Genomic DNA, 27038 nt, shown 5'->3' with positions numbered 1-27038 from the left:
TCAATAGGCATTTGAAGTGTTTTACTGTTGACACATTTCTAAAGCTGACTAAATTGATTACTCAGAAGTTTAACTAGAAAAACTTTTGGCCGGTACTACTGCCAAGCAAGTCACTCAGACTGACCAATTTACAATACTCTGACTCAAAAACAAAATAGTACGTCTCATCTATCGAGACACATCACATGAGACACAAGTAATTACCTCATCGCCAAACTGTCACACTATTTCTAAAGTTACATTTTGCTCAAATACAAAAAAGACTTTAAAATCCATTATATAAAAGCCAAATTCGCATCCACTTTCTTTTGCTCAGACGAATTTCTTTCCACTTTTAAATCGCGTGGAACGGCAGTCGTAGAATCTATTTATATTTTCGACGGATCTTCGCCGAATAGCGATATCCAAATATAGCTTCCACGTGAATACTTTAAATCTGTGGAAACGGTTTTCTAAACAGAACCGGTTTTAGTAATCAATGAGAAAATTCATCTTATTTTCGATCTAATAACAGTATTTTTAGAATTGTATCTGATGAAATTAGTGATATATGGTTTAACTTGAGTTTTCAATTTACATAATTTAATGTAAAGTTTAAAGCTGAATGATTTTGAATTAGAATATGCCATGATATTTTAGAGTACAGTCTATAATGTATCTATAAAATTTATATAAGATTTCATAATATTATTTCATGAACTTTAATATGCCTGAATTTTTTTTTTAATTAGCCTCTTTTGTGTCCCACTGTTGGGCAAAGGCCTCCCCTCGCTTTCTCCACTCGACCCTGTTGTTGGCATTTTCCCACCATTTTGGGTAGAATGCGTCCAGGTCGTCCCGCCATCTCCTTTTTGCCTGAAATAGTTGCCTAAAATTCGGCCACATCTCAATTAAGTTTAATTAATTAGTATTGATTTCAATGCACATGATTTCATTTGTTTCCCTTTGTTATTTTCGCTAAGCAGTAGATAAATACCTAATTTTGTAAATAATTTGACAATGAATTTCTCCTATTAATTTGAACCTCCCTTTAAAACGCCCCTTAATTCCTTAATGTACCAGAAGTGTGAAATTTATACGTTTTTTCCTACAGATACGTAAAGCAGCAAAGAAAATATGGAGCAGTTCGAGTCACTTCTGACGTGCTGCGTCTGCCTAGACCGGTACAGGAATCCAAAGCTGCTGCCATGCCAGCACAGCTTTTGCATGGAACCGTGTATGGACGGCCTTGTCGACTACGTCAGACGACAGGTAAGCATCACAAGAGACCATCTATAACGGTCATTTAATTATAAAACTATGGATTTTGTTGAGTGGACGCTTTTACTCCATGATTCCATTTATCTTTTCAGGTCAAATGTCCAGAATGCCGTGCAGAGCATCGTATTCCGTACCAAGGTGTACAAGGTTTCCCGACCAATGTCACCTTGCAGCGGTTTCTAGAGCTACACGCTAACATAGCAGGAGAGCTACCTGACCCCACAGCTGGGCAGGTGATGGAAAGATGCAATGTTTGCTCAGAAAAGGCGTATTGCGCGCCCTGCGCTCATTGCGACAAGAAAGTCTGCGAAGACTGCAAATCCGCGCACATGGAAGTTCTCCGCAGAGAAATCGCCAGGATCAACAATCAAATACGTCGAGGAGTCAACAGGCTTCAAGATATTCTTTCAATCGTCGAACGTAACACTACAAACCTGCAAACAAACTGCGCTGCAGTGGCAGGGGAGGTTGATGAGATCCACAAAAGACTAGCTAAAGCACTTAAAGATAGAACTGATTTCTTAAGGACTGAAGTTGATCGTTATCTAGCTACTGAACTTAGAAACCTCACACATCTAAAAGATAACCTCGAGCTAGAGTTAAGTAATATACAAAGTAATTGTGATCTTGCAGACAAGTACATGAACGACGATGTCGAATGGGAAGACACTGAATTAGTGGATACCAAAGAAATTTTCCTCAAAACGGTAGAGTTCTTAAGAAACTTCGATTATGAAGCTGGGGACTATAACCGCAGGATTAGGTTTGTTATGACACACGATCCTAACCAACTGGTCGTGCACGTTGCAAGCTACGGTGAACTTAATATTAACCAGCCTAACGCTTATTCAGCAGCATTACAACAAAACCAAGGACTTACCCGTTCCAAGAGTGATCACCGTCTTGCAACACAGTTCCGTCAACAAGAAGAATCTAAAGGCTACACTGAGAATGACGAACCGGTCTTAGGTGGGCGTAAATTTGGAGAACGGCGACCCCCACCACCCGAAAAAGTAAGGGACCCCTATGGAGTAACGGATGATTACAGTGGCTATGAATCCGAACATAGGCCTTCTAGAAGATTCCGTTCAAGATTTGTCAGGAGTCACCAAGATAATGATTCTGATACGGAACAACCTACTCGTACCGTAAAGGCAGAGCAAAAAGAAAAAGAAAAGGAGAAGGTCGCAGATACTGAAGATGCCACTCGGGGTCCACTTAGTGGGATATTCAGGCTTAGTGACTGTCCTCGTGTCATGCAGAGGATAATGGATGTGGACAGTGGTAAAAAAAAAAAGGAAAAAAAGGAACCACCTCCACCGCCGAAACCAGTGCAGCCAGCACCTCAGCCTCAGAGACGAGTTCCACCAGCGCAGAGGCAGCAGAGTGAAGATGACGAGATCTCCCGGCTAAAGAAGCAGAACAAGGGCGCGGCGTCTTCCCAAGAACCTGACCGAGCGCCCGCGCAGGAAGAACGCACCTCGATCGCTCGTAAACCGCCCACACCAGCCCGGGAGGTGAGTTGGGAAGAAGATACAGATTGAACGAGCGAAGCGACGTAGACAATTTAGCAGATCATCGATATACTAACAAGAAAAACGCGACAACTAACGGCATTCCATAAAATACACTCCACGTTTAATTAACATGCACACAACACAATACAAAATGTCCTTACCGTTTTGGTGTCAATACCGAATTTCAATATATTCCTCAGGCTTCCAGCGACGGTGAATCCGATGAATCCCTTGGATCGCTGCAACGAACTCAGCGTAAAAATGCTGCTCCAGCTCCTAAACCGGCACCGACACCTGTCAGGAGACCGTCAGCAACGGAAGCTACCGCCCATCGCCCTGGAGGACGCGCACCTAGCACTGAGTCAAGCGCTTCGACAGAAAGTTCCGGCTCGGCGGTTAAACACACAGGTGCGATACTATCCATCGCAGAATTAAAAGCCAAATATAACAATTATGAGCCACAATCAAAAACCAGAACGTTTATTTCCGCAGGCAACGATAGAACAGCTCCGGCGACAACGAACGGAACGGTCGGTGGCGCGCAACGGGTCCAGAGCCGATTCATCGGCTCTCAGCGGCCCGCGCCCGCCCCGGCGCCCGCCGAGCCGGCCCAGGAGGACTCCGACACGAGCTCCGAGGAGGAGACCGACTCGTCAGAGGAGAGCGAAGAGGAGCCTGCGTCGCAAAGGAAGCCCGAGAGCCAGGCGATAGCTCGCAGCGACATCGGTCCGCTTCTCGCGCGAAGCACCAATGCCCGCAACGACGCCCAAGACAATAAGACCAAAGAGAGTCCTACCCCGTCTCGGTACCGTACACGTACAACGTCTCAAGCCGAGGAGGAGCCTAGGTACGGCGCCAGCGGTTCTTCGTACAGCAACCGTTACGGCACCACCAAGCCAAAAGAAGAAGAACCGGTATCTTCCATCGATGATGAATCGAAGTACCCAACTGCGCGTTCGAGATACCTTGCGCTGAAAGAGAGACGCAACCGTCTCGCGAGAAGCAAGAGCACTCACACCGGTTTTGGCATGGGAGACGACGACGACGCAGATGAACCGGTCTCGCCCACGACGGCGTCGCCATCCGCGTATCTCGCGGCTCGATACGGCTCTGGCACCGGAGGTACAGAGTTGTCTCGTAGCCGATCATCGCACGCGCTAAAATCTAGAGAAAGTTCGCCCGAGCGCCCACCGCCCGGCGAGAAAGACGGTGCGGCCTTGAGCTCATGGGCCAGGTACCTGAAGAATAAGTACGGATCGCGGGGCAAGGATCGCGACACGAGCGGCAGCGCGTCGAGCACGTCGCGCCGCCTGTCTCTCGGGCTGCCCTTACGTTCGGCTAACGAGCTTGCCAGTTCTGATGACGATTCAAAAACGCGGCAGGCTCCCCCATCTCCCCTACGGCGGCTACAGCAGCGGTAGCAGGTTAGAAAAACGCGTGGCGTGTACATAGGTTTACCGCTTCGGTTTCACTTGAGGTTTACAATCACTTCCTTTTCTAACGCTGTTTTTGTTTCTTTAGGTTTCGCAGCAGCAGGTTCCTCCCCTAGGAGCCAGTATCTGCAGAAACGCCGTTTACAATTCAGCGTGGGGAGTCGGGGGAGCGAACCCGGTTGTTTTACTTGGCCTCGTGGTATCGCTGTGGGCCCCGACAACACAATGGTCGTGGCCGATTCGTCAAACCACCGAGTGCAGGTGAGTCTATTTACAGCACTGTTCAAATTAAAGGAGCATTAAGGATTGCGTTGCTTACACCGTGCCGAACATTAAACTGGGTGATTGAATTCAGAACTTAATTGCACATGCAGTCGGTTTATGGGGGCTACCAATATTGCCGAGGCATGCAAAATTGGGTGTAAAATTTTATATTGCAATGTTTCTGCCATTCAAAAATAACACGTTCTCTCAGCAATTGAATCAGCCATTGAATTCAATGCCTACTTTTATGTTTGGATTGGAACTGACAGAATCTAAGCATCCTAAGGGTAACGGCCCAGCCAGCCACGACATTGGTCTAAGCGCGACAGCGGTGAGCGGCAGCCATACGTGTGAATGAAAAGTCCCATCGCTGTGTCTTGCTCCAATGTATGGCCGCCGCTCACCGCTGTCGCGCTTAAACCAATGTCGTGGTTGAGCCGTAAGGACAGTGGCCGCTCGTTCGGCAGAGAGAGAAGCGGGGCGGGCGAACATACTTCCACCCTATGCAGCGTCGACTCAGGACACTTGTATGAGCTTCAATTGTTTGACATGCACGCCGCACGCCCCACCCCTCGCCCAATATGAGCGTGCACTCAGGCCTTACACTAATCGTAAGTAGACTAACCGTATATTTGTCTTTCGTCGTGAGAACTATCCAGCGTCCGTCCACAGTTTACATTCTCATTAAACTTCGGGAATAGTTATCGTCTCATTTTGAACTTGCGCCAAAATGTCAGCGTATGTAACAACTATTCGTGGAATTTGCACGATCGAACTATTATAGAGTTTACGCCTTGTTGGGTAACACGATGATTTGATTATTTTTTACACGTACAATACAGTTTAATATACAGTGTGTAAAGATAATACGGGAAAATGTCTTAACGGGTGTAGGACATAAGAAATGTAATTAGAAAACTTTTACTTAAAACTTAAATAAAAAATATCCACACAAAATAATTCAGTCTGCAATGTAATGCAAACATACTCGCGTTACGTTCGTTGGCAGTTGTCATTGCTTGTCATTGCAATCAATTTTAAAGTACATTGCCGTTGCGAAAATTTCCAAAAAATTACCATGGGGTGGAGTTAAGAGTGACCCCCCTTGAGTTGACACCCTTTGAGTTGCAGGCGTCCATAGGTTACGGTGATCGCACCGTATACCTGTTTGCCACCGACGCGACGTGGTATAAAAAAACTCAAAAACACCTCTCAATTAATGATAACACCAATGAATTCTATGCCTGGTTTAATTTATCGCCCGTATTGCGATTACACGCTGTATATTATTCATTGCACGGTTTAAATTAAATAACGCAGAAATATCGCAATATTACTCACTTATTATTTTAACTAAAGTAAAATGATTGTATTTTCTATTTAATCTTTCGAGTACATGCAAATTAATTCATTGTTTGTAGTAAATTGCTCTATTACTAAGTTTGTTATTTTGAATACACTTCAATTATGTTTGATTATTGATTATATGCGACCTCCAGACATTCCTCGAATCTTACATGAATACAAAATTTATAGGTGTAACTTTTGATATACACTTCTATACTCAGTGCTTAATTGGGCTGTCATTTCTATTTATATACTTACAGGATGGGATCGTATTAAGCTGAATAAATATACATAAAAATGAATACTACATTAAATTTTAACATCAATTTGTTTATCCGCACAGTATTTTCAAGGCTTGTTAGTCACATCTTAAAAAATTGTTAATTGCATAAATATTGCTCGACTAATATAAATGTGCGTGGCAATAGATTTTTGAAATTGGAGCGCTCGATTTCGTCACCCGAAAATCTCTGAAATGCTCTGTTTTAATTCGAGTGAGAGACATTGGGAAATTGGGAATCTAGTGGTACTGATCCTGGTAGTGGAGATACTGGGCGAAATAAAAAACAAGCCATACTTTGAACAGCAATTTTTAAGGTTATGATGAACAACTTTTATTACGGGATAAACTTGTTTTTTTAAACATGCACTGAGAGAAAATACAACCAGTTTTCATGTTCGTTCAACAAGTTTTTTGATTAAAATAGCGCCTACGTACTCTTTGGTTCAAACAACAAGCTACTTGTCATTTGAATCGGCAATATATTTGAATTAACAAGTCGATTTTATAAAAACAACCTGACACATATTGTTTTAAACATACGTTTGGCTGATTCAAACGGATAAACCGCAACAAGTCGAACTTGTTAAATTCACAATGCAAATTTCTCTCAGTGATGGCTGGTCCATTTTTTCCAACCTGTATAATGAAGGTAAATCACGAAATAGAATGATGAAAATTCAAAATTCGGTTCCCAGAACAGGCATTAAGAATACTGAACTTGTTGAGTACAAGTAAATAGGCCATTTTACTATAGATATAGAATAATAACCATAATAAATTTCGACGAACAACATCGTTGATATTTAAATAATAAATGTGTATTTTAAAGTCAAAACTTAATGAGCATTTCTGTTTTTTTGAAGTGTGATATTTTTGAAAAAAAAAATATGCTATTCCTACTCAGAATTACTAGCTTTTTCGATTTTTTCTTATTTTGTTACCATTTTCCGTACATGTTGTATGGGGTAACAAAAGAGGAAAGTAACAAAAATGTATGGAAATTTTGGGACACTTTTTGTCTCCCAGTGAGATTGAAAGTACTCGTGATTCTGAGTACAATTGACCTAAAATTCCCTAAAACAATCAAAATTTTTTTATTGGCAAAAAAAAAGAAATTCTCTAATTAGGTATAGTAGTTTTTAATGTTTTAGTTTAATATGCTATTGCGGAATTATTTATTATTTATTATTCAAATAAGTTACACAGCATAACAGTTAAATCAATGCACTGTAAAACTAAAAAATAAAAACAATACGTATAGCACAAAAATAGTAAAAAAACAGATTAAAAACAGACGAAAAAAAAATGCAATAGTTAAATATTTTTTAATACAATATTTCAAATAGAAAAAAAATTCATGGTGATGTACAGTGACCTACAAAATTGCATGAAAAAATTATGAATGAATTCATTAATAATTCAATTACTGGACCCCCAAGTCCTCAGCACTCACCACACTTTGCCGTGCAATTTTGCACCTCACACTCACACTGTACCATATTCACTTCTTGTACCCATTACAAACACAGTCATGTTTGGAATTTTACACCGTACCGTATACCATGTATCAATGCGAGTAGTGTGCAATCGTGCTTATAAAGTCAGAACAGTAAATTAAATGACTAATAGAATAATCAATTTATTTAATTGAAATCTATCTTCAATTCCATTAGCTAAATTAATATCGCTCCTTGAAAAACATAGTGACACTATCCAAAAAACATAGGTTTTTAGTTAACAACGCCATCTAGGTCGCGCGTTCATAACGAACGCAATGCAAAGACACCTATCGATTTAGCTCGCTTAGAAGCGACAGGGGGCGCTAATGTCACTATGGCGAATAGTGGGAATAGACGCGTGGGGGACGGGAACAATGTCATGTTTGCATTAATGACCTGGACGCCGATCAAAATGTAGTGAACTCTAAGACGAAAGTTGTCATTTTGTGTTTAGTGACGGTGTTCCGCGAGATTGAATGGTAAGTATGACAATTTTCTTATGGAACATTGAATCAATCCTTAAAGTGTCACTTTGAACTTGTAATAACTATTCAATATTGAGTTTCATTTTAAAGTAACAGTGTCATTTTTGCTATAATGACACTAGTACTTTAACAATTCTAAACGTTTTGAGATAGGTATAGTGACACTGTGCACGTAATGACGGTTTAGCTTTAAACTATTAGGCTTAATGCAGGTTAAAAATAAAGTTGTACTGTACTTTTACTTAAAATGACGTTATGGTCTTAACTCGCTAAAAAGAATTTGCATGAATGAATCGTCATTATCTGTTTAGTGTCATTTTTGATTGTATGAATTACCTTTATTACGCTTGCAAAGAAATGGAATACCGCTGTTATGAGTTTAAAGCCACTTTAACTGGTAATGGTAGCTTTAAGCGCGATGACTGATTATTGTCACTTTATGTTTTATGTCATGCTTTGCGGTAATTAAAATTACAAAACTGTTGACTGTAGATGGAGGCGGCTACCAGGTTACGAAAAAAAAAACTCCAGTTTTTTATTTTCAATTTGCTGCGGTGGTGTGTATGGGGGAGCAGCGCGTGCGCGCTCTCTCGCCGTCGGTGTTCAAGTGACGCTCCGAGCGTCGGGGCGGGTATATATATGCTTTCCCGGCCGCGAGACTCGTGTACCATTCGTCAAGTATGTATTGGTGTTATGTGTGTCTATCGTGTAACAGCAATTCTTTATTTTTCAAATATAATTCTTATAAGATAAACATTAACAATCTTCTTATACATTCTTATAAGTATATATATTAATATTCTAATTAGATTGTAAGTATCGGTGCCAGATACTTACTTTATATTAATTGCCATTTGTTTTTGGTATATAGTTATGTATTTACGACTGAACTATGCTTGGGTTTTTTAAGGGTAAGTAAGAATCTACTAGTTAAAGTTCAGTCGTATAGTGAAGTGCTTAGGATTGGTGGGAAATAAAAGAACAAATATAAATCGATATTTCTTTATTATTTATTATCTTAAATCTAACCTACGAGATCGTTATTTACCTATATTTTGGGGCTATTTACGACATTCCCCCTACGTGTTTTTAACACAGTTACAACGGAGTAAATCCTATAACGATAAGTCGTGAGGCTGGGCGACGAATTCTTCCTGCAGCGGTTTCAACTTCTGTAACTCGTACTCGCCCATCTGGACCAGGAAACGTCTTTACTACTTTGCCGCGTGGCCAGGTATTACGAGGCATAGTGCCGTCAGCTATGATGACTATATCTCCTTCTTTTATATTTTCGTACTTGGGATCGTTGGGGCTTCGTCTTGGTCTTAGCGTTTGACGGTATTCTTTTGTCCATCGATCCCAAAACATATCTGATAGAGCTTGTGCCGTTTTCCATGATTTTTCTGTGAGATGAATGTCGGTGAATACGCCGAATGGTGACATGGCGTTTGACCTTCCTATCAGGAAATGATTGGGCGTCAGAGCCGTCTGACGGTCATCTAATCGGACTGGAACAAGTGGTCTAGAGTTGATGATATGTTCGGCTTCTAGAAGTAAGGTATGTAGCACTTCTTCCGGTGGATGCCGTTCTTTCAGTGTAACGCGAAGAGCAGCTTTGGTAGCACCCACCAGTCGTTCCCAAGATCCTCCTGCTTCTGGATTGCCAGGTGGTATCTTTTTCCAGATTATGTTTTTATTTGTTACGAACGACTGCACTTCTTCTTCTATGTCTGCTAATGCTTCAGCTATCTCGCGTTCGGCCCCTATGAAGCAGGTAGCGTTGTCAGTATATAATACAGTAGGTTGACCTCGACGAGCCATCATGCGTCTGAGTGACAATATCATAGATGATGCAGATAGGGAAGGCACTAGTTCTATATGTACTGCCCTAGTGGTTAGGCAAGTGTACAGTGCGCCCCATCTTTTTTCATGTCGTCTGCCTACTGTAACTGTCATAGGTCCGAAGTAATCGCACGCTGTAGCTGTGAATGCAGGTTGATTAGCGGTAAGCCTTTCAGCAGGTAAATCGCCCAGAGGCACCTTGTGGGTAGTACCTCTGTATACGCGACACCATTGGCATGTGTTGCTAATATACCGTATGGCACTACGCAGTCCTACTATATGAAATTGTTTGTGTAGCTCATTGATGACAGTTTCATGATTTGCGTGGTTAAACAAAGCGTGGTAGTGTGCTATGAGTAACTTTGTTAGAGCTTCTTTTGCGTGTAGGACTGGTATGCACTGGTTTCGATCTGTGCGCCCATCTAGTAGTAGAATTCCATGTTTGCTGACGTTCACGGCGAGCTTCTTCAGCGGTGACCCCTTTGATATAGGCCGCCCAGCCTCTATGTTGGCGATTTCCTCTCTGAATGATTTTCTCTGACTTCGTTTGATTAATAACAATTCCGCAATCTTAAGTTTTTCATTCATTGTAGTGAGTGTAAGTTTTATGCCGCGTATGAGAGACTTGAACGATTCAACTGCTGATAGTACGTAAGCGGACGCGCGTAATAATCGTTTATAGGTAGGAAATCTATCTATGTCGGGTAAGCAGACGCAAGTTTTGTTTTTATTAACGACATTTACCTTCTGTTGTACGCGTTCTTCTCCTGTTGGTGGAAACGGTTGTGCCGAGGGTTTTTCTACGGGCCACGAACTACTGTCTTGTGTTATAAAATCTGGGCCACGAAACCATCTATGGTTGGCGTCGAAATCTTTAGGTATGCCGCGTGTGGCGTCGTCGGCTACGTTTAGTGAGGTAGGCACCCATCGCCAATCCTCTGGCGAGGTAGTCTCCTCTATTTCGGCTAATCTATGTGCGACGAAGGTTTTGAATGTACGAGGTCCCGACCTTATCCACGACAGACACGTTAAACTATCTGACCAGTAATATGATTTTTCTATGACGTAACTAGATTCTCTTTTTACTGATTCGGTTAATCTACTAGCTAACGTAGCGGACTGCAGTTCGAGCCTAGGTATTGACACTTGTTTCAAAGGACAAACCCTTGCCTTCGCGGCTACTAGAGTGGCTTGTTTGTTCCCTTCTTCGTCCGTACCTACCATGTATACCGCGGCCGCGTATACTTTTTCTGACGCGTCACAAAAAGTATGAGTTACGACCTTTCGATTCGGCGCGGGAACGTACCGTTCTATTTTTAATTCGCGCAATTTATTCATGTTATTTATGAATTCTAACCATAATTGGTGATCTTCGGGGGTGATTTTTTCATCCCAGTCTTTACGCGTACGCCATATGTTTTGAATGAGTACTTTTCCCGTTACCGTAATGGGAGAAATAAGACCGATGGGGTCGAACAAGCTCATTACCCCCGAGGTCACCTGTCGTTTGGTAGGTATGACGCCTTTTTCCAGTACTTCTTTAGGTGTGTTGCGAAAGTTTACGTTAAACCCTAGTTTATCTTGTTTATTATGCCATAATAGGCCTAACGTTCGTTCGCATTCGTGCTTCCCTAATTCCGATACCTCTTTGCTAGAGATGTCGGTTACGTCTTTTAGAACTTCGGGAACGTTAGAAGCCCACCCGCGTAAATGAAAGGAAGCTTTTGCGTGTATTTTTACAATATCGTTCACTAACGTGCGTGCGACATGCGGGTCGTCAAAACTGGCTAATAAATCATCTACGTAAAAGTTATTTAGCGTAGTTTCTTTTACTAGTGGGTATTTTTCACTATGTTCTTCTGCGTTTTTATTTTTTACGAACTGTGCGATAGTAGGGCTAGAGGCGGAGCCGAATATTAGCGAAGTCATTCGGTATTCATCGGCCGGGCCTTCGCGCCTATCTCCCCTCCATAGAAATCGGAGGCTATCTCTGTCCTGCTCTATCACGCGAACTTGTAAGAACATTTCGGCTATGTCCGCTATGACGGCCACTTTGCCTTCGCGAAATCGTATCAACACACCGAACAATGATAGCAGTAAATCTGGCCCTACCAATAGTGCTTCGTTTAAGCTTTTACCCGCCATTTTGCATTTTCCGTCAAATACTAATCTAGGTTTACCCTTTTGAGGATGGAAAGTGGCAAAATGTGGAAGGTAGTATTCCCTGGGAGACGTGTTAGGCTTATGTATTCTTTCGGCGTACCCTTTGTCTAGGAGGTTTTGTATTTGTCGAGAGTATTCTGCCTTTAACCCGTCATCCCTGTCTAGTTTTTTTTTCCAAACTTACTAGCCGTTTCATTGCTTTGTCTTTGTTGTTAGGTAGAGTTTCGTTGTCCGTTTTCCATAATAATCCTGCTTCGTACCTATCTTCGCCCTGTATTTTTTTACATGTTGCGTTTAGGATTTCGAAAGCGCGGTTATTAGGATCGGATCTGTTTATTTTAGGCTCTACTCCTAACGACTCTATGTTAAAATGTTGTTTTATTAATTCGTGCGTATCTTGTTCGTCGCGACGAGATACGTGATTAATTGTTGCTATTAACTTTCGCGGTTTTGCTTCCGCGCCGTGAAGGACCCAGCCCAACTTGGTATAGGATGCGGCGGGCAGGTTCTCGTCGGCCTCTATCAATTCTCTAGTAACAATTAAATGCCAGTTATCCTGGCCTATAAGTACAGTAGGTATACCCGTAGCGTATGTGAGTTCGTCTCGTAGTTCCTCGAGATGAGCGCACTTACTTAACACTTCTTTATTTATTCCTTGCGGGTGTAATCCTAACTTTTCGACTGTAAATGCCGTAAGATTATTTACGTTCTCGCTCTTTAGTCCGCGAATAGACACGTTTACCTCGCACGACTCGTTATCTACCAGAGTATTGTCTCCTACTGTATTTAGAGATAATTCACACGAACGCGTTCTAGGCGTAACTTGGTCGGCTATATGGCGCTCTATTAAAGTAAGCCCCGCCCCTTCGTCCAAAAGCCCGTATGTTTGTACGGAGCCCAATGGCCCGCTTACTTCGACTGGCATAACCTTTAAATAGGTATCTTTATCGTGTAAGTGGCTTATGGACGACTGCACTTTGCGGGTTTCGCTCTCTTTTCTAGTGCCGTGTAGTAATTTATGATGTGCCGCCTCGCAATCGCCCGTTCCGCACGGTACGTATTTACATCTATTAAAGCGTCTGTGATACGGCCCTAAACATCTGTAGCATAATTTGAATTCCTTCATTTTCGTCCATCGCTCGTCAACATTAAGCTTTAAAAAATCGGCGCACTTCGTTATATAATGTTCGCCGCTGCATACCGTACATTTATTTGAATTACTTTCTCTAACTCGCGGGGCGTTCGTATGTGTTTTAGGTTTATTATTTTTCACGGATTTTTTCTCTACTGGTTTTTTACTGACCTGTGCAATGAAAGGTTTACTTGAACGTTTGTAGGAATATTCCGTTTCGCTATACGATTCCCTACTCGTCGACCGTGAGCGTGAACGGTGTCGCGACTGTGCTACCGCGTTTACGCTATGCTTTTTCTGTGCGGATCTACGCGATGCGTGGGTAACAGTTAGACCTGCCGCTTTGCTGGCCTCTGTTAGGAATTTTGATAATGACACTAAACCTAATTCCTTAGGGTTTTGTACGCGGTGTTTATTCCACTCATGTCGCATTAGAACACTCATTTTATCGACTAGCCTATTGACCAACTCCGGGGCCATGAGATATTGTTCTTGATGCAGTGATTTGATGGTGGCTACCACGTTAGCGACTTGGCCGGCGAACGATACGATATTGTGATTGTCTTCGGATAGTTTAGGTAACCGTTTGACCTCTTCTATTTCTGCTAGTACTAAGGCCTCGGGGTTGCCGAATTGCAACTCGAGCATGTCCATAATTTCGAAAGGATCCGACGTAGTATATAGTAGGGCTTTAACTGCGTATTTGGCGTCGCCGCGTAGCGCGCGCCTAATCCTACCTACATTTGCTACTTCTGAGAACATAGCCTCAGTGTCGTTGAACTCAGCCTTGAAAGCTATCCATTCCGATATTGAACCGTCGAATTTGGGTAACTCGGCAACGTGCCGTTGTACTACCGGGTCGCGCCTACCTTTACCTACCGCGTTCTCAAATCGTTGCGCTAACAATTCAATGTCATTACTTGCTATTTTATTACTTGTACCTACATACGGCATCGGTGCCGTATTTCTCGGTCTTATAGTATCTTTTTGTTCTATTTTTGCCTGTTCGTTAACCCAACATTGTACCGGGGTACGTCTGACACCTGTGCGGGTTTGTTCATCGTCGCAGGTGTCTGTTTACGAGTACAGACTTCGGCAAACTCCGCCTCTGCTTTGGCTAGAGCTAATGCGCTACTGGCGGCAGCCGCTGCCGCCCTAGCTTGTGCTAATTCTGCGTCACGCACGGCCTGTTCGCTGCGGAGTATTAGTAACCTAGCCTCGGTTATTCTCTCGTGAGAACTATTGTCGATGACCGTAGGCCGCGGTGCCTCCACTGGCACAACCGTGTCGTCCAACATTGTGCTTTGACGGGGTGACGCCTGTTCGTTCTTATTTGTCGTTTCAGTACTATTCGCGCGTTTGCTACCGCTTACGCTTTCCTGTTCGGAAGCTGTATTTGTACGAGACCCTACTAACGGCGTGTGCTTACCCGATCGTAATACCCTCCCGCTTTCGCTCATGATTGAATCGTACAAATCTCTATCACACGGTAACGCCCTATATAATGAGTGCAAATAATTAGTACTATATACAATGGAAACTACAAAAAATAATCAAAAACGAACAAAACAAATTAACACTTATATTATGATTGACTTAACCACTACGCATAACACTTATATAACAACCCGTGACTCTACACACTCATTATTTGTACGTGGCACTGTATATGTTTACACTTGGCAATAACGCAATCCTAGCACTTCACTGTCCCTATGCAACGTGTCAACCCCCTGATAGGTTGACTCGTGCGCGGTCCCTATCGTCCCTAGGGCCTGACCGGGTACTAACGTAGGGGATCCGATCAGGATAGGATAAGGTTTGCGGAACTGCTCTGGTAGTGGCAGTGTACCTTACGGGTGCCCACTGATGACTGGGAATGTCCTCAGCTTAACAGCCTGGTTTCAATCCGTTAGACGGCATAGAATCCACCGTTCGATACACTGCGTGCCAGCACACACAGCCGAGTATGTACGTATCACTTGCGTGACACGGTGTACGTTCTCGTTCGTACACGAAGACCCGCTGCCCAGGCTCACGACAGTCGTTGACACCGTTAGGTGACCGTCTGAGGAGGGGGAGAATGTCGTCCAGGTCGCCACCGTTAAGGTTACGTTACCCACGTTACTTTTCTCGATAACTGATAAATCAGTCCTACTAAATTTTCGCGGCTAGCGCTACTCGTCTAGTTTATATCGATGACTGTATGTGTTTCTTTCTTCTTAGTTGCTGGATACTGGCACGATGATATCCGGTTCGAAGGACCATTGTTGACTGTAGATGGAGGCGGCTACCAGGTTACGAAGAAAAAAACTCCAGTTTTTTATTTTCAATTTGCTGCGGTGGTGTGTATGGGGGAGCAGCGCGTGCGCGCTCTCTCGCCGTCGGTGTTCAAGTGACGCTCCGAGCGTCGGGGCGGGTATATATATGCTTTCCCGGCCGCGAGACTCGTGTACCATTCGTCAAGTATGTATTGGTGTTATGTGTGTCTATCGTGTAACAGCAATTCTTTATTTTTCAAATATAATTCTTATAAGATAAACATTAACAATCTTCTTATACATTCTTATAAGTATATATATTAATATTCTAATTAGATTGTAAGTATCGGTGCCAGATACTTACTTTATATTAATTGCCATTTGTTTTTGGTATATAGTTATGTATTTACGACTGAACTATGCTTGGGTTTTTTAAGGGTAAGTAAGAATCTACTAGTTAAAGTTCAGTCGTATAGTGAAGTGCTTAGGATTGGTGGGAAATAAAAGAACAAATATAAATCGATATTTCTTTATTATTTATTATCTTAAATCTAACCTACGAGATCGTTATTTACCTATATTTTGGGGCTATTTACGACAAAAACAGTTAATGATTAATTACCTTCTAGACATATTATGTTTAATACCAGTGTTCTATTTAAGTTTAGCACATAAATCTACACAATTTTGATGAAATTCTATGAAAAAGACATTTTACTCTATTTTTTTGTAAAATACCTATAAACAGCGCTAATAAAAATGAAGGTTATTTTTTGTATAATTATTTTTTACGAAGTAATTGCTATTTTTGTGATCTACAAGACACAATTACTAATTTAAGATACAATATAAAAACTATGATTGCTAGTGGATAAATTTCTTGTGCATTAATATAACTAAATTATTAGGCATAAATAAGTATATTTGTAAAAAATGGCTCAACGATATTCAAGGCTCAAAAATTCAAAGCAATCATCAATAGTATAAACACACCAGCATCTACAGATCACCTATTTGCTACATCGCCACGAACATGCACATTTCAAGCGGCCGACTAAACTTTGCATAAGTTATAGGGTATACCACGTCGTCAAAAAAAATCGCACCTCGCGCAAAATCGTTTCAAGCAAAAATATCTCTAATCTTATTGACTGTAATCTATCAATATTTGTATCATTTCAAATTACAATTAAAGCCCTTTAAGAGAAAAGGTGTACAACTTTCTTAAAAAAAATAATCGCCAATCTGCCGTGGTTTAAAAAAAAAGGTATTGATGCGATTTTAATGGGACTCTAGGTGTGCTACCCCAGACGGTTTTAGAAGGAGCTGTAAAGGTGTCATGTGGATCTTTTGCACTCCAAAAGTCACCGAGGATGAACGCCTGCAGAAAAAAAAGCCTTGAAGGCAATAGGGGTAACACCAGAAAAATCAGCTCAAGTGGTGGTACTGCTCCTAAACGGACTACGGCAGTAGCAAGTTGCTGAACGCCTAAGCATAATCCGTTTCTGGGTGCGACGAGTCTTGTTGCGGTTTCTGGAGACCAGTAGCTACATCAGGAGGCCAGGATCTGAGAGAAGACGCTCCACCACCGCTAGAGACGACCGGTACATTGTATCGGCCTCTTTGCGGAACCGCTTTCTTATCGCTCCTGAGCTGCAGATACTGCTTAGAACAGCTCGAAGAACTGTAGTGAGTGTCTCCATGATCAGAAGAAGATTGAGGGAGAAGAAAATGTTACCCCGAAGAGCTGACAGAGGCTACCAATTGTAAAGCCAGAGCCAATACCCCAATCGAATTGCTATAAGGCTTAAGGATTGGACGTTGCAGCAATAGAGGAAAGTTTTGTTCCCCAACGAGACGAAGGAGATCATTTACACCAACTATAGATGCAAAAGGGTGTACAGGAGTCAAGGAGAGCAGTTTACACCAGTCTTCACCGAAGAAACAGTCAGTTACGGGAGCGGCTCGTGCTTGTTCTGGGGCGGCATTTCCATCGACGGCAAAACGGATCCTTAACTGCAGGCAGTTACATTATGGAGATCTTAGAAGAACGTATGGTCTCGTACGCTGAGTTTTTTGGACCTGATTTCCAATTCATGCACGTCTACGCCCGTTGCCATACTGCCTTGATAGTGCGGGACTCCCTGATGCATGAGGTCGGAATGCACCGTAATGGAGTGGCAGCAACGAGCCCCGACCTGAACCCCATCTAACATCTCTGGGATGAGTTAAAACGGCTTGTTTGGTCACGGGATCCTGCTCCAGCCACCGTCAACGAGCTGGAAGCCGTAGTTATTGAGGAATGGGAAAATATTCCTCAAAAACTGATCGTAACACTGATCAGGTCCATAACTGATCGCATGGAAGCTACAGGAAGGGCCAGAGGGAGGAACACTGGGTTTTAAGGTTAATTTTAAGTCATTTTTTCGATATTTGTTGATTTTATTGCGTTTGATTTTTTTTAAATTTTAACCTGAATGCACTTTGGTTACTTTTTCCTGACAATTTTAATTTTTTTTATAAAATGTCATGAATTTTATGGATATTAAAATAAATGTTGTATTACTAACGCAAATGTCAAGACTGAAAGTGATTTTTGTTTCTAATATTTTTTTAAGTAATTATATTTTATTGTTTAAGAGGGCAAGCCAGGAGTGTTTACACTAGTTTTTAAGGGCAGTAATGCTAAATAGATACAGGGCTTGAGACCGAATGTCATTTAATTCAATAAATTTCAATGTATATACATAAAAAGTGGTTTGATTGCTAATTATTCATTGAAATAAAAGGTAAATTTCATAAAAAAATGGCTATAGTGTCATTTTTCCACAAAGTAAAACGAAGATATAAAATTGTCATGTGTCCCTAAACAAAAATAAATGGAAAAGTGTCACTACCATTTTGTTTAAGCTTAATTATCTTAGAAACAAAATAAAAAAAATACAATTTACTATTATATATATCAGGTTTAGTCACAAAACTAACAAGATCTGCCAAAAAATTACAAGTTTGTTGTAAAAATTGCAATTTTTGACAATTCAAAAATTTTAAAACTTTAAACCATTGTACCCAAAAAAGACGTTTTTCATTTAATGACACTATGTTTTTCAAGGAGCGATATGTCAAACAATAAAACAGGCTTAACAATAAAATTGTTGTTAGAATTAAATGAAAACATTAACACATTTCTAGTTTTATACGCCGTTTTAAGTACCTATTTAGTTTTATTTCGTTTTATAAGATACAGTTTAATTACTTAGATAAACCTCATTTTATATTTAGGTATTTCATTTAAATAGTAGTAAACATTTTTTAAATGAGCACGTAATATTATGTGAGGTATTTTTATCTGTGGTACCTTTAGTACAATTTCAAATTGGACTACTATTTTATCACCTACCTTCAATACCTTCATGCGATTTGAATTCAGTTTTTGAACGATCGATTGCGGTAAAATTTTAAGAAATATGCATCCGGGTCAAAACAATATTCATATTTTTAAATAGTCTAAAGTGTAAGGCTTGGGGCCCGTTTCTTGAAAGGTACAAGCCTTGTAATACAAGTGCGCGAACTGTCAAATCGTATGGGTTGTTATGGAAACACACTTGTAATACAAGGCTTGTACCTTTCGAGAAACGGGCCCCTGATAGGACGATCAGAGCATTCATCGGAGCGATCGGATCAAGGCGTGCAGTGGGGCGGTCGAACGTGTGTCCACCCTGAGCGTCGACTCAGGACACTTGTATGAGCTTCAATTATTGGACACCGCACGCCCCGCCCCGCTTCACGTCCAATATGAGCGGGCACACCGGCCTTAGTGCGTTTTCAAATTACCTATCCGATCCGATATCGGATGTCGGAAGGATTTCAAAGGCAAAAATCAAAGATGGCGGCTTCAATGTATGGGATATCGGTCCTACATCCAATATCGGATCGGATAATATGAAATTGCACTTACACTATTTAATAAAATTAATCATGTGCTAAAATTAAACAGCGATTAAACGGTTCAAATCTGTTGCAGGTGTTCGATTCCAACGGCATTTTCGTGAAAGAATTCGGTCAGTACGGCAGCGGGGAGGGCGAGTTCGACTGTCTCGCCGGCGTCGCCGTCAACCGGATTGGTCAATACATCATCGCTGACCGATACAACCACCGCATACAGGTAAGAAATTTAAAAAAAAAACATTTTTTTACGTTTTTCATAAGATAAATAATGAGATCGGACAGTAGCGACAGCATCGCGGACCTAAAGAACCATAGCATACCTACAGGTAGCACACCAAAATACCGTTTAGTGCTGTGAATAATACCGTTTTGAACAAATTGGCTTAGAAACAGTCGTTCGCTGGTGTCAACCGGATCAGACAACATCATCGCTGACCGATCGCATTCAGAAAAAAAAAACACAAAATCATTTATCCAGAAAATAGGTCACAGGTGCACTTTTACACGTCAACAAAACAGAGAACGATATAAGAACAGTTATTATTATCGTTTTTCATAAGAAGATCGTTATCGGATCGGAGAATCATCGCATACAAGTAACACACAAAAATACTGTTTAGCGCTGTTTATAATACCTCTTTATCAAGTTTGAGTAGATAACCGTGAAAGAACCTCTCCGGCGTCGATGTCAACCGATTCGGACAATACATGTCATCATTGCTAACCGACATAAACATTGCATAAGGGTAACACCCAAAAATACCTTATTTCACGGATTTGACAAAATAGTCCACCAGTTTCTTTTTTATATAAAATGGGCAAAGCCGTGGCCTACGATGGAGTGACCTTATCCAGAAGATGCCTGTTCACCCTTAATTTGAAGGTTGCCGGGTTATAACCGTTATAATATGAGCTCGGGAATATAGCCGCCGGAAATTAGACAGTAATGTACTATCAACTGCAAAAGTCCATGGAAAAATTATGAATGAATTCATTGTTAAATTCGCCATCCACTTTTGCAGCTGATAGATAGATACAATCCTGCATATATACACATAACTTCGACTGTATGTCAAAATTGAGAAGGCAGGGCAAAACCAAGTTTTCATGCTACTCTTAGCAAAAAGGTGAAAAGTTGTGATATTGAAGTGACAGCTTGCTAGCCTATCGCTCACACAATCGAACCCACAGATGTCATATATACCATTAGATCAAGCAAACGTATCTACTTAGCGTGTCAAATGAACTCAGTGAAATCCACTGAGTTGTCCGTCTTTACTCGCAGCTTGCAGCATTCGGGCGTCAATTTTTGTAAGTTGAAGTCAACCAAAACATAAAAAATGCCTCGTTGCGTGATATTCAATTGCAACAACACAAAAATTATGAACAATCAAGAGCCTGAGACATATTTAAAATTACAGGCAAGAATCAACTTCAGTACAAAATTTGACACGCTCGGCCCCTATACAAATATATGAATTTGTTTCTTCTATCTAAATTAAGTTCTGTGATCGAACCCATATCACACAGTCAACTTCTACGTAACAATGCTATTAATTTAATACACTCGCCTTCAACGGTTTCGTCCCAAAAATATTTAAAACTTTATCTTGCAACTTTAACATCTAGGCGATAAAACATTAATGTCCTCGTAAATAATACTTGACACGTATCATAAAATTTCTAAAGTATCATAATGACAGTAAAACAATTACACTAATGCGCAAGCCCTAGTTATATTATCAAATTAACCAAATTACAAGATAACTATTAAGTATTATTTCAGTTATTTGCCACTTGAAATTATTACAATTTTGTGAATTAAAAAGTCTACATTTGCGAAGAAATTCAAAGGTTTATGGAGTCCCCGATCAACATTGGACTAACATGGGTACTATAGCCCGAGCCCTCTCATGCGTGAAGGCCTGTGCCCATCAGTGGGACGTGTATATGCTCAATTATTTACCTATTAAAACGTCTGCGTAGTTAGGTACCCGCTTAATCATCAGGACAGGTATGTAACCAATTTAATAATGAATAAACAACTGCAATAATAGAGACACCTATTAAAAATATAAAAAAAACCTACAAAATAAGAGTTTTAAATGATTCACGGTTATGTTCATTAGACTTATATGGACCGGGATATAGACCGTCATTAACTTTTTGATTTTTGTCGAGCTCCCGATATTTCGACGCAGTTGCATGCATCATGATCACGGAAAACTGACGAAGGCGGGTGGATGTCAAAGTTGCGTAGACAGCGCGAAAAGTAATCACGGTTTATATTCCGGTCAGTATAAGTCTTACCTACGACATACTCAATAAATTTAGTTTAACGTTTACTCAAATTATTTTTCTCCATAAAAGCAAAAACCGGCCAAGTGCGAGTCGGGCTCGCGCACAAAGGGTTCCGTAGCAGCAAATAAAAATTACAGTTAAATCAACCTATCTCAAAAACTATAAGAGATACTTTGATCAAACCAAAAATCGTTGAAAGAGTTAATTAGCATGCATCACCTCTATTTTTTTTAGAATTTTATACCCCGTAGTTATAAAAATAGAGGGGGGGGACATACTTTTTACGACTTTGAGAGCTGATATCTCAAAAACCGTTCACTTTAAGAAAAATGTTTTTTAGAAAACTTTATATCATTTTAAAAGACCTTTCCATTGATACCCCACACGGGTATGTACATCGAAAAAAAAATTTTCATCCCTCAGTTACATGTATGGGGGGCCCCACCCCCAATTCTTTTTTTTACTATTTAGTGTCATAATTTTGTAGCGGTTCATACAACACATATTCCCATCAAATTTCATCACTGTAGTACTTATAGTTTCCGAGTAAATCGGCTGTGACAGACGGACAGACGGACAGACGGACAGACGGACAGACGGACATGACGAAACTATAAGGGTTCCGTTTTTGCCATTTTGGCTACGGAACCCTAAAAAAGACATTTTTTGTCATAAAAAGTCACGAGTAACGTAGGTATTATATTAGTACCTAAAGTTACTAAAGCATTACATTATGTATGCGTCTTGGAAAGCAGTGTCATAAAAACTTTGGAGACGCCCGAAACTTTAGAAACTTTAAAGTAGTCAAGATTCACAATTCTATCGGGATTCGGATCATTAAATTTTGATGCTTCAAGACCTGTATTTTATTGTTAACTCAACAAAATTTAAACTTCAATACATTCGATAGTTATTTGTTTAACAAGGGGGCAAAGTTGTTATTTAACCGAACCTGTCAATGTGTCAATATTGATACCCGAGCAAGCGAAAGATTCTTATATTGAACCGCAAAGGGTAGGGAATGGTTCGAGAAGTTCTTGAGCACTGCAAGGGTTAAGAAGAAATTTTGCCACCGAATGAAATTCAATTTTTTTTTCACCACACCAACACCAGAAATATACTAAATATTAAAACATGAAACTAAACAAATAGGTATATCAATTAAATGAACATTTACGGTTCAAATCATCATTTAAAGTCATTTAAAATGTATGAAATTAAGTAAGTTGTATGAAATTACTTTGCACTCTTGTGGATAAAAAGCTAAAAAAACTAACATAACCTAACCACAAAATTAAAATTTTGAAAAAACCCCCGACCGCGATATAATAGACCGATTTTCATGAAACATGGCTAACAAGACTCCCGACTAACTCAGCTTTTAAACAAAAAAATATATAAATTGGTTCATCCGTTCGGGAGCTACGATGCCACAGACAGACATACACACAGACAGACAGACACGTCAAACTTATAACACCCCGTCGTTTTTGCGTCGGGGGTTAAAAAAATTTCAACGTTTTGAAGAATCGAGCGCGAAACCAGTTGGTGTGGTGAAAAATTCATTTCGAATCGTTAGGTTTGAACCATCAAAATATCAAGTGCAGACTGCATTTCATGACACAGACATATTGCTTTAGAAAATTTCTTGACAGAATCCGTTGAAACAAATACAACCTGAAACTCACGTGCTGGAGAAAGATGAATTTCGTTTTTAACTCAAAGTGAAGTGAGCGGAAAATTATTAATATTTTTCATACTCAACTTTCATAGAAAAGTCTCGCAATAACCTAACCACAAAATTAAATATTTGAAAAAACCCCCGACCGCGACATAGTGGACCGATTTTCATGAAACATGGCTAAGAACACTCCCGATTAACTCAGCTTTCAAACAAAAAAAAAACTAAATCTAAATCGGTTCATCCGTTCGGGAGCTACGATGCCACAGACAGACACACACACACACAGACAGACAGACAAACAAACAGGCAGACAGACAGACACACACACAGACAGACACGTCAAACTTATAACACCCCGTCGTTTCTGCGTCGGGGGTTGAGAACTGTAGGTAATTTAAATTTGGCGCGGGTAAGATATTGCGTGATACAAAACTCAGAACACACAGTGGCTTATAGACGTTAAATTTTCGTGAGACATTCAAATATTGATTAAATATACAGGGGCTTAATTCACCACAGTGACATATTGACACTGACAATTCTGTGCCTATGTCTGGATTGATAAGTAACATTGTTACTCAGCGTCAATATTTATTTATTGAACAGCAATGAACGGTGAAGTGTCACTGTCGAGTGACAAATGTCACTGTGGTGAAAAGGGCCACAGGATACAGTTATAAACTTATTTCTTTGGAAAATATGTGATAGCTTTTCTAATCTACTTTTGAGAAAATGCAGGAAATCGCCTGTGGCCTATCGGCTGCGTAGATAGACAAAATACAAAAAATATAATCAGGAGATATTTCTTACATAATTATATAGTAAGATTAAATCAAAGATTAAATATAAATACAAAGGAGACAAACCAAATAACGTAACAGATACTAAGAATCAAATAATATCATTACACTTAAAATAAGACACTAAACGAAGAAACATAATTATCAAATGTATTATAAAAACCTTTTTAAATCCCCCAAAGAGTAGAATGGTTTTGATACAGTAGATTTCCCAGAGGTAAAGTTACTTTTAGCTCCGATAAAGGTCTTAAGAACATTGGAAATATATGGCAGTTAAGACCTTTTGAAAGGCAGATAGAACATTCTGCTCAATTTCTTGTATTTCTTTGAGTAAGTCGAGTGTTTACCGGAGTTTTTATTCGTTTATGGAGAAATGTTAGATACGGAAGATGCTTTAATGCGAACATTAATTTTAATACTTTTTCAGTGAGTATACCTACATAACAAGGATTATTTATATAGGATTAACATACTTCATTCTAAAAATCGTACCTCGATTTTTTAGCGCCACCTATTAAATACTATCATAACTACACCGATGATGCCTACAAATTCATTTTTTCCAAAATGTGTATTGAATTGACGTGATATCATGATTTTAAAATAAAAAAAAAATATGTCATTTGTTCTTATAAAACATAAAAACACGCAAAAACATTTGTTGAAAATATGATTTTGGACACTTCCAGGCTGCGAACAGCGCCATCTAGTTTCAAGCCTAAAAGGCCCATAGATTTCAGGGGTACGCTTTTTTGTTTTGCGCTTTGTCAGTCCAGTATTAAATAATAATAGTTATTATTGTGTTGTAACGTTAGTTGTAAGTAATTTTTACTTAAATTTCATATCCAAATTCTACTATGTTTTTATTCGAATTTATTCATTGCCTTCTTTAACAACTACGATTATTGTTTTTAATTTGTTATTAATATACTTGATGTATTTGTTGACCCATTGGCTTGGAAAATTGGTTTATAGTTCAGAATCTCAATTGGTTACACTCTATCGTAATTCATTTGGAAATACGAGTACATATACATTTATAGAAACATTCACTCATAACTCTAAAACTCGTGAGATTCAAACATAATTATTTACAATACCAATAGCCTGTGTGGTGACGGGTTAAGAATTTCACCACCCCCTTTCTTCCCGTGGGTGTCGTAGAAGCCGACTGTGGGATTGGGTTAAATTGTGGCGTAGGCGAGAGGCTGGCAACCTGTCACTGCAATGTCACAGTTTCGTTTTCTTTCAACCCCTTATTTGCCAAGAGTGGCACTGAAGCTTTAGTAGTTTCATGTGCTCTGCCTACCCCTTTATGGGATACAGGCGTGATTGTATGTTGTTGTTGTCGTTGTTATTTACAATATTTTAAGAGGGTTACTCACGTTTTTAATCCGTTTCCGAGGATCTTTTTCAAAGAGTAACGAAATGAAAATGTCCTTACCGGGATTCGAACCAGGGACCGCGGCTTAGCAGGCAGGGTCACTACGCGCTAGGCCAGACCGGTCGTCGAAGCCTATAGATTTATAGCTATATTATAGCTAACAACATTTTTGTCCTTCTTTCACAGGTGTTCGACCCTCAAGGCCGGTTTCTGAGGGCATTCGGCAGCCAGGGCACGGGAGACGGCAAGTTCAACTACCCGTGGGGCATCACGACGGATGCGCTGGGCTTCATATACGTGTGTGACAAGGAAAACCATAGAGTTCAGGTATGTCCATCTGTCTCCAGCCGTTTAGTCAGCCAGCGAGTGCGTTCTAACACACCTCAGATAATGGCGATCAAATATATGAAAGAGGCGCGTTCCTACGCACACGCTCTAAGCTGGTGTAGGTGAACGCGTACCATGCTTTTATGAGTAAGGTATACAGGTCAACTGGTCGCGTTCTCGACAGGCGTTAACTGTGTGGTAACCGAGAGTGGGTGGGCGGCACTTTCTGCGGGGAGCGGGAGTGGCCATACTGCGATAGTACTCTTTATTATACTGAGGTTCTACCGTACCCTTGAGTTGCTCTGATACGCTCTTAGGTGACAGACGTAGCCAATTTTTGCAGCAAAGCTTAAAAACCGGACTATCTTAGGCGCCAGTACCTTTCTATGATACAGACAGGCAGACTACTTTATACACAAAACATTTTTAAAATTAATTTGATTTGCGTTTGCGTGCAACACTCGTGCAACAAAACTAAATGGTGAGAGAGGTCGCAAATAATTTGAATCAACTATCCTTTTCGCAGTTAGTTTTATGGAGCGGAAATCAAAACAGTAGTGCAGGAAGTAAAAAGTAATGGTACCTGCATTTTACGGTATGATTCGCCACTTGGAAAGTTTTATAGTATAACCTATAGATGACAGTTATGGTTTACTGTTTAAGTGCTTAGTTATGCAATTGCCGTGAAATATCACATAAAAGCAAATGCATTCAAGTCAATTTCAAGATTTCGCTCCTGTTTCAAAGAATTAGGGCGTCGTTTGCGGGAGAGGGGCTGCGATCCTGGTTCTGGTTCATATCTGGTCCAACAGGTCTCCATTGCAGTTCAGTGTGGTGCAGTCGAGTGTACATTTCTTCACCTTAACTCTATTGAGATGAAAAAATGTGCACATATTTACGAACCCGACTGTAATGCAGCGGGAATAATGGAGACTTTTGGGCCAGGTACGAAAAGGCGAGGAATATTTTGGTTTTTGTAACGTTTATATCCTGATTTGTATTAATGACCCATTTTACATAAATTATGGTAACATACTTTGACGAAGCCTGCGTTGTGGATGTAGTTTATAAAGTGCTATGTAACATGTTTTTTAATTTAAGATTGCAA

The 27038-nt window shown here is 40.4% G+C and overlaps 1 protein-coding gene across 1 annotated transcript in view; it reads left to right on the top strand.

Moving 5' to 3' along the window:
• Positions 1-27038, top strand: part of LOC125230708 (RING finger protein nhl-1-like) — a 43410-nt gene that overhangs the window by 8122 nt on the left and 8250 nt on the right. Inside the window, 8 exon segments of the mRNA XM_048135964.1 lie at positions 1094-1251; positions 1353-2777; positions 2978-3185; positions 3270-4142; positions 4145-4201; positions 4299-4471; positions 19511-19651; positions 25790-25930. Coding sequence (XP_047991921.1) covers positions 1117-1251; positions 1353-2777; positions 2978-3185; positions 3270-4142; positions 4145-4201; positions 4299-4471; positions 19511-19651; positions 25790-25930 — 3153 coding nt within the window. The 5' untranslated portion in view covers positions 1094-1116.

The sequence above is a fragment of the Leguminivora glycinivorella genome, chromosome 10 (assembly GCF_023078275.1).
Source record: "Leguminivora glycinivorella isolate SPB_JAAS2020 chromosome 10, LegGlyc_1.1, whole genome shotgun sequence".
Taxonomy (NCBI): domain Eukaryota; kingdom Metazoa; phylum Arthropoda; class Insecta; order Lepidoptera; family Tortricidae; genus Leguminivora; species Leguminivora glycinivorella.
This window is presented reverse-complemented; position numbering and strand designations above follow the sequence as displayed.